This window comes from Python bivittatus, unplaced genomic scaffold (genome assembly GCF_059951505.1).
Source record: "Python bivittatus isolate LINGU-HERP-01145 unplaced genomic scaffold, Pbiv_v1 ctg000690_np1212, whole genome shotgun sequence".
NCBI classification, from domain to species: Eukaryota; Metazoa; Chordata; class Lepidosauria; order Squamata; family Pythonidae; genus Python; species Python bivittatus.
The window spans coordinates 20,029,143-20,043,312 of NW_028277096.1; the positions used below are offsets into that span (position 1 = coordinate 20,029,143).

The 14,170-nt window shown below is 39.6% G+C and overlaps 1 protein-coding gene across 7 annotated transcripts in view; it reads left to right on the forward strand.

Annotated features, from left to right (window-relative positions):
- The window catches only part of BCAS3 (BCAS3 microtubule associated cell migration factor), a 514,094-nt gene that overhangs the window by 96,308 nt on the left and 403,616 nt on the right, over window positions 1–14,170 (forward strand). For all 7 annotated transcript variants that reach the window (XM_088152585.1, XM_088152584.1, XM_088152590.1 and 4 more), the window contains exon 13: window positions 6,423–6,516. In XM_088152585.1, coding sequence (XP_088008711.1) covers window positions 6,423–6,516 — 94 coding nt within the window. The remainder of the gene's footprint in view (window positions 1–6,422; window positions 6,517–14,170) is intronic.

The following is a 14,170-nucleotide window of genomic DNA, read 5'->3' on the forward strand; positions in this document are numbered from 1 at the left end:
CAGATCCCTTCCTGAGTCTTGGATCGGTCACTGTCTTCCTATCTAGACCTTTGCACTGGATCGGTTGAGAAGATGTAGTGGGGGAAGAGGCTAGGAGGAATGAAGGGGTTAAAGGCACCTAATATATATAAATATGTACATAAAAATGAGAAATAAGGGAAGGAGAGGATAATTCCTAGCTCCATACCACTATTGTTGTAGGTGCATTTAATTTTGCACCCCAGTTTCAAGAATGATTTGCTTTTTACTGCATGGACAACTCAGAATCTCCAACCTGCCAAGGGATATATCATCTTTATCTCTGCAGGAGTTCAGGATGCCCATCTTTTGAAAGCAGATAATTCTTCTACAGCTTTGTGTCAGCAGTAATTCAAAGTATTAATCATAGATAATTCTGATAGTAAGAGTGGTCAACCAGTTGCCTCATGATATGACATGTTCCCTGTCCGGGGGGTGGGGTGGGGGGGCTCAAAAGTGCGGCTGGGGAGGTCTATGCAAAATACCTTAGCAGAACCTGTACTGAGCAAGAGGTTGGATCAGATGAACTCTGAGGTCCTTTCCAACTCTATGATTGTAGTGTTGAAACATGATCAGATTGCTCACGTACACTAGAGGAAGGGCAGAGTGGTAATTTGTGCAGAGATGCAATGAACAGCTCCATGCACAGCTGCTTTGGGCTAATGGAATCATTTTTAAAATTTCATGAGATTATTGCTAGCCGTTTTATTAGGACATACTATTATCTTCTGGCACAAAGTTAGGATTTTACCTCAGTCATCTCAGAGAACAGCTAAAAAATACTGTCTCCTATGATATTCCACCCTGGAAGTATATCAAAGCTAAAGTTTGAGTCCTGTTACTGGCCAAATCAATGAATTGACAGATGTACCTTGGGTCCATGTGGAAAGTGAATGAAATTCTTCCAATTACATTCATTTTCTCTCTCCCAACAAAGACGGAGTAGATAGGAATGTGTGCAGATATCTTAAGGAGGCCCTAGGACCATAAAAGATTTCATTCCTTCTTAAAGTTCTCCTTTTATAGAAAGGTATCCTACTCTAGCTGCATGCTGAGGATGACTTCTTTGTATTTGTTCAAATATGGTTGTATGAAAATGGGCATTTACTCCTCTACTAGTTCTTCAGTGTGCAGAGAGGCAACCCTTGAGTGGAACTTGCATGTGAGTTAAGTCATGGGCATTTCTTTTGTTAAGTGTGTTAGATTAGGTATCCTTGGAAGTTTGCCTTAATTTCCTTGGCAAATGAATACATCTCCTTGAAAAACACAGCTTGCTCATCAAATTCATTCTTCCCATAACATGTTAACTCCAGGGGAGAATGCGGAATGGATTTTAGAGCAAGCTTATTGTTTTTGAGAGGCAGTGTAGATTCGTAGCTGGCACTCAGGTGATTGGAGCAGGCATGTTATACCATAGCCCAAATCCTCTGCAACCTAAAAGGGCAGAGACAGTAACAGATTTTCCCACATTATAGTGGTAGCCTCAACTGTTCAGGAATTCCTTGCTTGGTGAATGCAGGCTGAAAAACGATGTTATCTTTACTATACCTAGCATAGTTACTAAATGTATTGGCCATAAAGGAAGCCCACATCTTTGAGTTTAGGGGAGAAATGTGGCCTGTTATTGGCAGAACATGGAGAGCTTTCCTCCTCTCTTCTTGCAAGCCTACAGCAGATGGGAAAACATTTTTTTCAAGATACTAATTCTTGTGGCCTATTTTTAAATCTGATTTTAGCCTTTCTTACTCTCACATCAATCCGAGAAAGAGAAGATTTGTCCAAGATAATTTATGTTCAGAATTAGATTTGAACTCAAGTGGTCTGATGCAGAGAAAAAGTTAACTTAAAAGTGTAGGTAATATGGAAGAGCAAAGGTTTAGCTCAGATCTGTTCAAAGGAAAATATCTGAGTTAACTTAATTAGTTTTTGAAGTGGTGTTTTTGAATGTAGCAGTTGTTTACATAGTAATCTTACAGTTTTCTAATCGTTTTTCAGAAAACTCTAGCATTGTTTTTTGTTTAAAAAGTTTGAGTTATTAAATTTGGCTGTTGTGTTCATATTTGAAATCTGGATAAAAATAATTACTGAGAGGCTCAAACAACTCTGTGGTCAACCCAAATACATTACTAAGGTTTGTGAACTTGCTTAAATGTCCTTTTAATGAAGTGTTAGCAAATTTTTCATTTAAAAGTAATGCCTGTTTCTTGGAGCCATTAATTAGCTAAAATGAGTAAAAATAAATATAAACAGATTTCTTCTTTTTCCCTCCCTCTCCCCTAAAATTAAAAACATAAACTTTTAGTGACTGGAGTTATATTTTCTTTTGACCTTTTTATTTATTTTTTCTTAATTAATTCATTAGGTGGGGGACCACCCAGAGTTTGTCTGAAATAACTGCCTTTTTTAAAAGTTTGCTTGACTCTAAACCTGCCAAGTCTACTATATGGCTGATTATTTATAGTATAAGTGTTTTTGTGCACACACGAGCAGGGGCAAAGAATAAAAACAACCATATGAATCCAAGAGGACATTCATGCATAGACTTATAGATGCATTCTAGTACTCAAATCCAGACCTAGCACACACATTCTTTCATCCAGAGGAGTCACAGGCAGAACTGACATTAAAGTCATGAGTTAGAATTGAACTTGCAGGCCTGGTAAACTTGCCCAGATTGGATCCTCCAAATTTGGGGCAAAATAAGGTGTACTGTGAAATAAACTTTGAATGTGTAGAATAGAGGTACACAGTACTTTAATTCTTTTCAAATTGTGCTGTTCAACCTTTTTGTAAAAAGCTGGAAGCAATTCAGAGCATCAAAATTGTAGGTTTCTCTTTAAAATTGGCTGGAATTCTTTAAAAAGCAGATTGTAGTTTGTTGTGAAGGTTGATCCTTGAAGGGGCTGCACTCCAAATGGAGATTTGTAGCTCGGGTCTTGATACTTTCCCTGTAAATCCTCTGTTTTTAAATGTTGCTTTGTGACATTGAAGGCTGAGAGTCTATTAGGGAGAGGAGAGCGACAGATTGTACCAATATCTAAAGTTAATTTCAATTTGGTTAAGGATTGATTTAAAAAACCGCAGCCAACAAAAATAGCCTATCGAGTATCAAGAATCTATGAGCAAAGCCACCCTTTGGGCCCCAGGCCAACCGTTTAACAGATAAATGACCTTCCAACAATAAAACGTGAACCTACCAATGTTGGCTTTCATTGGCTGTTGTTGCCAGTGTTTATTTACAGCAACACTCTTTTCACAGATGATAACTGACTTCCCTGAGCATTGACTTCCTCCCAATCTCTTCTTTGTCTTCATTTGTACATTATAGAAGAAGTCTCTCTCTCTCTCTCTCTCTCTCTGTCTCTCTCTCGCCATAGGATTCCCTCTGAACTTAAGAATGTCTGCCTTAACTTTTATTAAAGGAGCTCTGCTTTTTGTCAGGAAGACATTTTTGTTGCAGATTAATGGACCTGGCTGAGCCAAAGCCAGCTCTGAGTTGATGCTAGATTGCATGAAAAGGAGAGCAGCTGCTGAGATTGCCCATTGGTTGTAGTTAGCCTTTTCCCTGCTAACGTTTGCCTTTCACTAGAATATTTTTAGAGGTGGTCTTGTGTGTGTGTGTCTGTGTGTATTTATCTGGGTTGTCCTTTGTTGTCATTTCACAACTTGCAGAATCATTATATCACTGTGTTGGACTGGATGGATGCCTCTTTTCAATTAATTCCTGTTCAGATTAAAGAGAAAAAAGAAACCAGCCATAACATTGGCCAAAACTCTCACGTCTAACTTGAGGGATGCTTAGAAAAATGCTAATAATATACTTCTAGACTAGCTATAATGATTAGACAACTAGTTCAATGAATACTCGTGACCTCGATGAATAAACAGTTTTAACAACAGGACCACAGCCGTCTCAGTGGTCCATTAGATTCAGCCTACCTTCAGTTGGATTGTGGAGTAGATAGTGTTGTTTTTCACACAGCATAATGTCATATCCACTGCATATATAAGGGCAATTGCACAAAACTACTATCAAGTTGTGGCCTCTCCTGGGGGAAAGAGCCTGATTCTTTTGGGGGGAGAGCCACATGAATAGCGTTATTGATGTTGTGTAACTCTTTACAAGTCACAATAGACATGCAATTTAGTACAATCCAATGTACCTATCAGTATAAGTCTCCTTTGGTATCACAGTGCCATTAATCCATAAGAAGAATCAGAATTGCCCTGTTAAAGTTTGTCACAGTTCATTTCAGATGATCCATTAGCACTTTTCCCTCTTCAGGCCTTATGTATCAAAGTACTTGTGCTTAAAAACATTGTGCCAGCAACATGAAAGGGAATCTGTACATATAAGTGCTGCCGTTCCAGCAATAAGAATATTAAAGACTTAGATTTTGGATTGTGGATGCAGTTGAAGAAGTTTTTGTGGTTACAAGAATTCACAAAATATTTGAATTCTTAAATGGTTTCTTCTGTTCTTTAAGTTAAAACAAAAACAAAAAAACAAAACTTCTTCCAACATGGGCTAAGGAAATAAGACATTTGCTATCCAAAAATGAGATGTTGTGATTAAATATAAGCAGGGAGATCAGAAATTAATAAGGAAACTATGTAATGTTTCATTAATGCCTATTTAAGTATGTTATGTGCATTATACCATGGTTATACTCCTAGTTTACATAATATGCTGAGCTTTATACTTAAAACCTCAAGGTTGGCTTTGTGGAGGTGGGGGCAAAATAACTGCTTCAAGTAAAGGCAGTTATATACACACAACATTTGCACAACAGGCTGGGCTAACCTAGAATTTGATAGCATTTTAGTGGGTTGTATACCATGTTGTGTCAATCAAGTCATCATTTTAAGTCATTATATGATTGATTTGTTTGGGCATAATATTGCATGTAAAAGTAGCAGTTGTGTTACGTGAAGCCTGGTCTTTGGTTAATTATGTTGTGGTAGCCCATATACAGAATTACGTGCATATACATGATACCCTATAAATAACCCTGCTACCCAAACAGTCTTATCAAAGTTGGCTTGCTTTGGGACTTTAACAGTTGATAAAACTAAATGTTCACAGTTAAGCTGCTGGGGTCTCGTCTGCTCCTTTGGAAACCATCAGTTCTCCCTGCACAAAGAAGGTCATTCAGCTGACAAGATGAGTGTGGATCTCTAAAGCCTTGACAGAAAGGAGGCTTCATGTTGTTTTCAAGCATTCCTCCTTACTTCTGCTTCCTTCTTAATAGGGGGGAGATACTTAATAGGGGGAAATTCCTGAGAGTTCTCTGCATTATACAGGAGATTGCCTAGATTTATGAATGTTGGCTCTGAAAGCATTTTATATTATGCTTTCCATCATGGTAACAATATGACAAGGTTTGGGGCTGGAAGACAGGGGTGCTGCAGTAGGAAAATAAATAATTCTGAATAGATCCAGGAAATCCAAGTAGTCAACAGAATCAGGCACAAGCACATACCCCTTTCTCATTGTGCTCCACATTCTCTGGCAGTAGCATGTGGCTACATATGCAGAGAGCATGAACCACCACTTTATGCATTTTTCTGTATCATTGCTTACCAATATTAGTCCCCATTAGAAGGAGAGGGTGACCAGGCTCCAGTTGTCCTACTTTGGACACATTATGTGAAGATCTGGTTCTCTAGAGAAGGCTCTAATGCTGGAAAGGTGGAGGGAAAGAGAAGAGGATGACCAGCAGCCAGGTGGAGGGACTCAGTTACAGGGGTGATGGGTGCGATGTTGGGAGACCTGAAAGACCAGGTTAGGTTTTTACTTTGTAAAAAACTTCTTTAATAAAAATTAATTTTAAAAATGCCAGGTTAGGGGCAGATTGTCATGGAGGAAATTATGTCATCACTAAGAGTTGACACTGACTTGATGGCACATAATCAGAAGGAGAGGGTATGCACAGTGTTAAGTGCCTCCTTCTAACAAGTTTGTGTTAGTAAGAACTGCTGGGGGAATTTGGTGAGCTCTACTTTTGGTAAAAGTAAAGTGGAATTTGATGCTTGGTGATTTCATGGGAACATCCGTGTATTTTTGTTAGCAAAATTATGGAAGAAGTTTGCCTTTGCCTTCTGGGATTTTTTTTTTTTTTAACTTCCTTGAATGGTCTACAACCCTGATTTTTTTCTTGTTTCCTATTCAAATACTAACCAGGTTTGACCCTACTTAGTTTTTTGCCATACCTAATTCTGACTCCAGTGGAAGATGCTTGGGTTGGTGGAAGGAGGCCCTTTGCTAGCATATGCCATTTTCTTTATGCTTTATCTTTTATGTAAGGAGTGACTCAATAAAAAGAAGAACCCCTGGACTGCAAATGTAACAGAATCAAATGTAAGTGCACTGCTCACCTTCTATTTTCTGTGTTATTACACAGGTGCTGGTGAGTGAGGACTCAGATAGTGACGGCGTCGTGGCTCACTTCCCAGCCCACGAGAAACCCATTTGTTGCATGGCTTTCAACCCCAGCGGTAAGCATTTTTCTTGCAGCGCGTTACGGATCATTTTGCTTGCTACAAACTAGGCTGAAATCTTTCATAAGGTCTTATTTGTTTGCAACCTGAAACAGTAGTTCAAAACAGTACATTGGCAGTGGGACAATCTTACCTTGTCTCAGATGGCTGTGTTTGTTGCTTTGATTCTGAAATATATAACCAATATTTCTTACCTGATCCACTCTGATCATCATACCATCCATTACACCTTCTACCATCCTGACAGTCTTGACCCCCAAAAAGAGCATCCTTTCCACATCCTTTAATTACATTAAAACCATGGCATCCTTACCATTACAGGAATTAAATTGCATGTATTGTTGTGGCTTTGAGACTAGGCACATTTTCCAGGGAACAAGAAGCTTGTTTATTATAGAAATAGATTCTCTATTTTAAATGTCAAAATTATATGATGAGTGTCCGTATCCATCTACAGGGAAGCAAACCAGCTTCACTGAGCAGGGGCAACACCAGGTCTGACCCTAGGCCTGTTGGTTGGTCCCATCTTCATCTCTGTCTCTGTGAGAGAATCTGGGTATGGGGCTGGGTTTCGGTATTCTGAATTATAGCACTGTGTCCACTCATACCTACCCCATTAATGCTAGCAGCCTAAGCTATGAATGTGTTGACAGTTTCCTGGGTTGAAGCCCCTCCTTTGTTACGATGTTGCTGGAAGGAATGGGTGAAGCTGTTAAGGTTTGTTTATTTTTTTAATTCATTTCTCCTATTTCTTTCCCATATGGGGATCAGTAAGTGCTTTTTTGTTTCAAAAGTCCTCATGTTAATGAATGTATTAATATACACATATTTTGGTGAATTGTTTCCTTTAATATATACTTGTTTGTGCAGACTGTCTATGGGAATTTGGAAAAGGGTGAATACCTACTTCGGCTGGGAAAACACAAATTTTGCATGATTGTGTTAATATGTAAGTCAGTATGAATGTTGTTGAAAGCTAATATATCGGGAATCACAATCTGTCTGGTGAGTTAACAGTTGGGTCAGCATGACCCTTAGTCTTGACTAAGGCTATTAAGCAAGAGAAAGGGAATGATCCCTCTGGTCTGATGGCACCCATTTCCTCAACCACATTTACAGATTTGAAGCATTAAATTTACATTGGGTCAAGATGTCACAGCCAATAACCGTAGGAAATGGGCATTAGTGTATTTGAAAAGTAAGATAATAGAAAGTTCTTCATCTATATCATTTCCCATTGGAAGTTAAATTCCCCCGCTCCCGAAATTTTACTTGATTTCTTGAGGTTTGTGTAAATATTCTCCTAAATTTAATACCACTTATCCTTTTCCACTTAATGCTTAACCTGGAGATGTAACTCAGATTCCTTTTCTGTTCCATTTTTTTCCCAGGTGGGAGTCAGGGGAAGCTATCTGAAAGTGATCTTTAGAGCCTCAAGGAAAGCCATTTTGCCCCTCTCCTTCCTTTTTTCAGTTGAATAAGGCTTGTGAGCAAGCAGAATGCATGCTGTTCATGTCATGTTCTCAAATTGGTTGGTTAACTTGTTTATTGTCTTCCTATGGCATAGTAATAACTTTCTGATTGACTGAATGGCAGTCAGTGAGAGGGGACTGGGGAAGATTAAGAGCTTCCGCTTGCCTAAATTAATGAATCCGACAATGAATTAAAATGCCTTGAAGAGGTTTGGAATGAAATCACATTTTAAAGGACAAAAACAGAATGGATGTCCTCTTCTTTTACAAGCGGTGGCTGGTTTGATTTATGATTATGTTATCTCAGAACTCCTTAATCAGTGCCCATGGCTGAGAGCTCTGTTACTGTTTTTGATAGGTAACCCCCCACTCCACCCCACCCAAAAGCTATTTTATCATAACTTGTGTAAATATAGTCTACAAAGACCCCTCCTTCCTTGCTTTCCAGAAGGCCTTGAAGATCTGGCTCTTCCTGCAAATGGGGTAGAGTGATGCTGGAATCCAATACAGTTGAATGTGGATATGTGGGGAGGTGTTGCTGTTGGAGCTCTAGGACTTTTATGGTGGTTTTTATAGTTTTTATGTTTTTTATTGTTGCTTTGTGAGCAACATTGTGAGCACAAGTTATCAATCATATTAAAAAAATGAAGAAGATGGTATAATAAAGCCAGTATTTTCAAAGCCTATAAAATTGATTAGATAAAGAAAGCAGGTGGCTGAGACCATCCCATGCTTTTTTGGAATTAGAACCCAGTTCTCTTGAGGCTGTTCTCTGTTATTGGCTGTTACATTGGCTAAGACCACCTAGTGAGTCTAAAGGTACTTTAGCTCATGGTGTGCCAGAAACATGTCTAAAGTTCACAGGAGTATTCTCCTATTGGAAGTTTTGTAAGAAATAATTTAAACCAAGATCTCTCCCTTATTTAAAGTGGTCCAAACAGTTTACAAACATTGTGGATGCTATAGTGACCTGGATAAAAACACATCTGACCTGCAAACGTAAATCCACAAGTGTTCCTCAGGCAAAGACGCTTGGACTACAGTTTGGGAGGTCGTTGCAGACAGAAGGAATCTGCACCATTGGGGGAAGGATGATTTAGGTGTTTATGAATTGGCCTCCAAGCTTTTAATGTTGTACATGATGGTCTGCCAGGAATTCTGTGTGTGTGTAATCTTGATAACAAGAAAGAAGGAAAAGGATGAAATTGTTATCCAGTAGAATCAACTGCTCCATCTTAAACCAGGCTAGACTAAACTGGTGATTTGTCTAGACTCCAGTCTGCAGGAACTGGGTAAATGACTTTGGTATTGTTGAAGACATTATTTAACATTATTAAAGATCTCATTTAGGCTGGAACTGAACAAGCTGAAGATAGGCTGGTCCCATCTGTTCCATCAGAAGTAGTTTAATAAGGTGTTGGATTAATGTCGTTTGCCAAGTCTGGACTGATTTGGCAATTCTCCACAATCCCACTAGTTTCCAAGTAGGCTCCGGCCTTCCCAAGAAGAGTGACCTGGTTAAGGCTTGCTCCAAAGGCTGGCACTACTTAGTCAATTTTGGTATTTTCATTTTCTCGGTAGAGGAGGCTAAGCTGCACCAAGAGAATTCTGTTTGCCCTCTTAAAAATAAGTTTCTCCATAATATGTGCCTAATGACAGTGAAAAACTTCCATCCATTGTTAATCTAGACTACCCCTTATATCTGAGATATGTGGGGAATTCTGGAAATGTTGTGTAGTCCTGGGCACCTGGTTGGGAAAGACTGGTGTGAAAGTTCCTCCTAAGAGAAGGGAGATCCAACATTGATAGATTGTTGTGCTTGGCAGGTCAGGATACAGGTTCAAAGCTGGGTTGAGGTGCTTTTTTTTTTTCTCTTCAGCCCATGGGCTTAAGGATCCAGTAGCTTTTTCTTCTCTCCAAATATGACCATTGCTCATGTACCAACACTGGCAGTTCAAGGCAATGCAGTCCTCTCTATCACTCCTGCTTTTCTTAAGGAATAACGGAAGGACAAGCTTGACATGCAAAAAGTCCCATATTCAGTCACCCATGTGCAATCTAAGGTGGTAAAGTTGGGCTCTCTGGGATTTAAATCTTTATTTAGATAATGCAGGTGAAGCAAACCTGACTGTTCTAATGCTATATATGTGTGCTAGAGATTATAGTACTAGCAAAGTTGAAACCTTTTGGAGCGTTCAGTGTCTGGACATGGTGAGGGTAGCATGTTCATGCATGTGGACAGGGAGAGCAGAAGATGGTGACTGGTGCATTGGATGATGTTACAGTGGTCCTTTGAAAGAGCCTAGATGGAGCTGGACATTAGTTAGTGCGTGTGGGTCCTTTCCCAGGGGAAGTGGCATAGATTCCCCAACATATTTTCTTACATCATTAGAGGGATTACTATTGTATATTGGAACATCCAAAAGTTTATTCCTTTATAGGAAATCGTTCCATATGAATGATTCTGGCTCATGAAGCCATTGCAATAAAGATGATCACTCTTTTTGTATAATTTTGTCCATGGTCTGGAAAGTCCTGTCTTTTGCTCCCCTGACTGCTTGGATCTTGTGGGATTTATATTAACCTGGGAATGTAGTATTTATGAATAGACTGTGTTGAAGCCTGTTTATATAATGTCATTAGCACTTAGCTGTTAGCAATTATACAGGCCCTACAAAACTATTTTCGTCCACTGTATAATAGCACTCTTAAAAGCAATGGGGCTACTTGTTAAAATGGTATTCCAGTGACTTTTGGGAAGTCCATAAACCATAGACCTAAGATCTACCTTATTATGCCTGATTATTTGTTTGTTTGTTTATAAAGTAGGCTCTGGGCAGCTAACAATCAGAAACATTATCAAATAAAAGAAATATCGGAAAAGTGTTATGCTGCAGGTGGCATAGTGTAAAAAGCATGGGGCACAGTTTTACTTCCTGGGTGGATACAGTGATCTTCAGTAAACTGTTTCCATTTGCAGTTTAGGAATAATTAATACTGGTTTGCTTTGAAAGGCTGTTGTGAGGATAACTGCTTAAAATATTCTGAAAATTTTTATTTAAAATATTGTCCTATCTAAAAAGCACTCAGAGTGGCTATACTCACATCTTTTCTTCTATTCTCTGATTCTACCCTGTTTACATTCTTACCTTTGCTGTAAGAATGGAATTGCCAAAATGTGGAATTGTAAGACCATTTCTGTGGTGGGAATGATTTTCTCATGAGCTTACAAGAAGCATATGGGAAGTTTACAGAGAAAACCACAGTGAAAGAGATGGTAATGGCCTTTAGCTTATGGTTTGTTTATTTGCGTAAGGGTCAGGCATATTCATAGAGGAGGACAGGCCTCTCACAGACAGATAGTGACGATGGCTATGTGGAATCTCTTGCGTTAGATGGGCTCTTGGTCTGATCCTTTGAGGTTGTCCTAATGTTCTGAAATGCAATCCATTACTTGTAGAACGTCTGAAAATTATTCTTCTTTGGAAGTAAAGGCTGGCACTGTGGGAAAAAGTATTGTCTTTTACACATGGAAGGCTGTGGTTCTGTTATTGACATCTCCAGCAAGAGCTGGGGAGAGCTCCTCTCTGAACCCTGGAGAGCCCTGCCAGTCACTGAAGACAACATGAAGACAACACTGACCTGCTCTTGAGGTAGAGGAAGGCAAGGAAGCATGCAGAAACTTTGTAGTCTGATGTGATATAGTCACAAGACAGTCCAAGGGTCAAGTACTATAGTCCAAACAATGGCAAGTTCATAAATTTTGCTGCAGCTCAGGAGCTGCTGCAAACAGAAAGCTTTTATGTTTCAGCCATTGGAGCGTCACCCATGGTTGGCTGGAATTATGGGTGAAGATTTGGAAAGATAAGTAGCCAGAAGGGCTATTTAGGAGTAAGTCCTTCTTTCTGAGTAGACTACTTACTCTGAAGAAGTTCCTTCATACCATTTAGCAATTCATTCTGAGCCAGTACTCTGAATTCACTCTTACGAAGGTGGCTTTGATATCCTTTCTCTTGATGAGGCTGGACTCTTGGGCTTTTTCCGCTCAGGATGAACCAGCAGAATAATCTGGTAAAAGGGAGATCTAAAATGCTAATACTCTAGTAGGAGCACTGGTGTTTGCCACCGCTGGTGTTTGCTACGGACCTTCTTTTGAAAAGGTTTCTGGATCTAGGAGGCTCTATTTTAATTTCCTGCAAGTGATACTACGTAGGATATTAATCTGATGGTTCCTGATGCCCCACGGTTAATTAATCCAGCGAGGGTCTCATAGGATGCTTTGCCAAAGGCCATTCCAAACCTGGTTTAAGCTCTTCAGGAAATGGAGAAGAGTCCTGGAGTATACATTGTAAAAGTGATGCAAGCCGAATGTGTCAGGCGCACTCATGCAAAATTGAGTTGTAGACAGGGGACCCAGCTCTTCAGGCTTCCTGGCACACAGGGTGCAGTGTATGGGATCTATTCATAGTGCTGAAATTAAAGGATGCAGTTAAACTGTTGTTGTGAACCAGCCAGTCCAACAGCTGCATTGAGTTTGTTTTCCAGTTTCCCAGTGCCTTTTTTGTTTATTAGCTGTGACTCTGAGGTCAGAATTAAAACAAACATTTTAATGGCAGCATTTACAACACTGGCAAGCTTGGCTCAACATTGTGATCTGGACCAGAGATTATATGGATAGTGCAGGACAGCCCCATCAGCCATTAAATACGATTGTAACTGAATCTCCTTCCGCCTGGCTCCCCCCACCCCACCCCCGCCCGACTACATTGTCTGTAAATCACATAACTGGTAAAAATCTCACAATTTGGACTTTTGGGTTATGTTAGCAAAACTGGCAATACTTTTTTTTTTTTTTTTTTTTTTTGAGGGGGCCCTGGATGGAAAAGAATAAATGGAGATGTGGACATGAAAAAGCATACACATTTCCATGGCTTGCTTTGACAAATATTGAAGATTTGTAAGCCTTGTAAGCTTATTAAAACTGAGGTGTTTGCTTTTGTTTTAATTTCTGTGTCAGTCTCAGGAGCAAGTGGCAGATGTTTGCCCTTCCAAAATATTCCATCTTCTCAAAGTCTTGTCCACTGGCTTTGTTTTCCCATCTGCTACTGTTGCTGCTTGGTATAAAATCTACTTCTCAGATAATGACTGTCCCGTTGTCTCTGCAATTAGTCAGCCAAGGAAAACAGGACAACATTGTTGCAGTTTGGCTTCGTGTTGCCATCTTTGAGGGTGAATTTAACTGATGCCAGGGCCATGCTTCAATTTCCAAATTCTCTCAAAGCAGTCTCTGAAGAAAATGTGCAAAGAGGGCAGGGCCGCTTTTCAACGTTTTCAAAAAATATTCCCCACAAAGCGAAGAGCACAGTAAGCTCTGACAGTTGCTTTTTAAAAATAAAATTTGTTAAGACTGGTTCTGGCTTGTTAGGTACAGTGGGTTAATAGAATCAAGCTGACTGTTCTATTTACACCACTAAGTTTACATCTGCCGTTTTTAATCCATTAAATACGATGGACACTCTCATTTGCGCACAAGCCTTCTTGATTTGCACAGGAGCTGCATATTCCTTGTCAGTTGTTGTGTGTTGAAGGAAGATGCGGATAATGCTTGTGAATTAACCTTATTTTACAATAACTGTCAGCTCTGTACAAGGTTCATGGCTAAGCTGGGGAAAGGGGACCTAGAGTGATGGAGATTCTCCAAGGACTCTTGCTCAGCCTTACATTGCTGGAAATTGAACTGAATTTGCTCACTTTCTGAGAGCAAAACAGAACTGCCCACTCAGCCCCAGCCCCTTTTCATAAAAGCTGAAATGATCCTGTTAATTTAATGTCTAAATGAGGAATTTAGAACACTTAAAAGCTTTTTGCAGGTGTGTGTTTGAATTCTGGGAAACCATTTTATAGCTATCAAGGTTTCAATAGATTTGTGTGTGCATGTGACTGAAACTGGAAAAATGGGGGAGTTTGCTTGTGGTTTTATAGTGAGAATCTTAATTATTCTAGGCTATTAAAGACGTTTGCTTGTTTTCCATGGCTACTGGGCACTTGCAGTCTAAGGAAGATGGCACAGAAAAGGCTCAGTTTCTACCAGGAAACCTTTTTATCAAGTTCTGTGTACTTACTGTGACTAGCTGACTGTATACCTAAAGAGTTTGGGGTGGCAGGAGGACTATCATGCA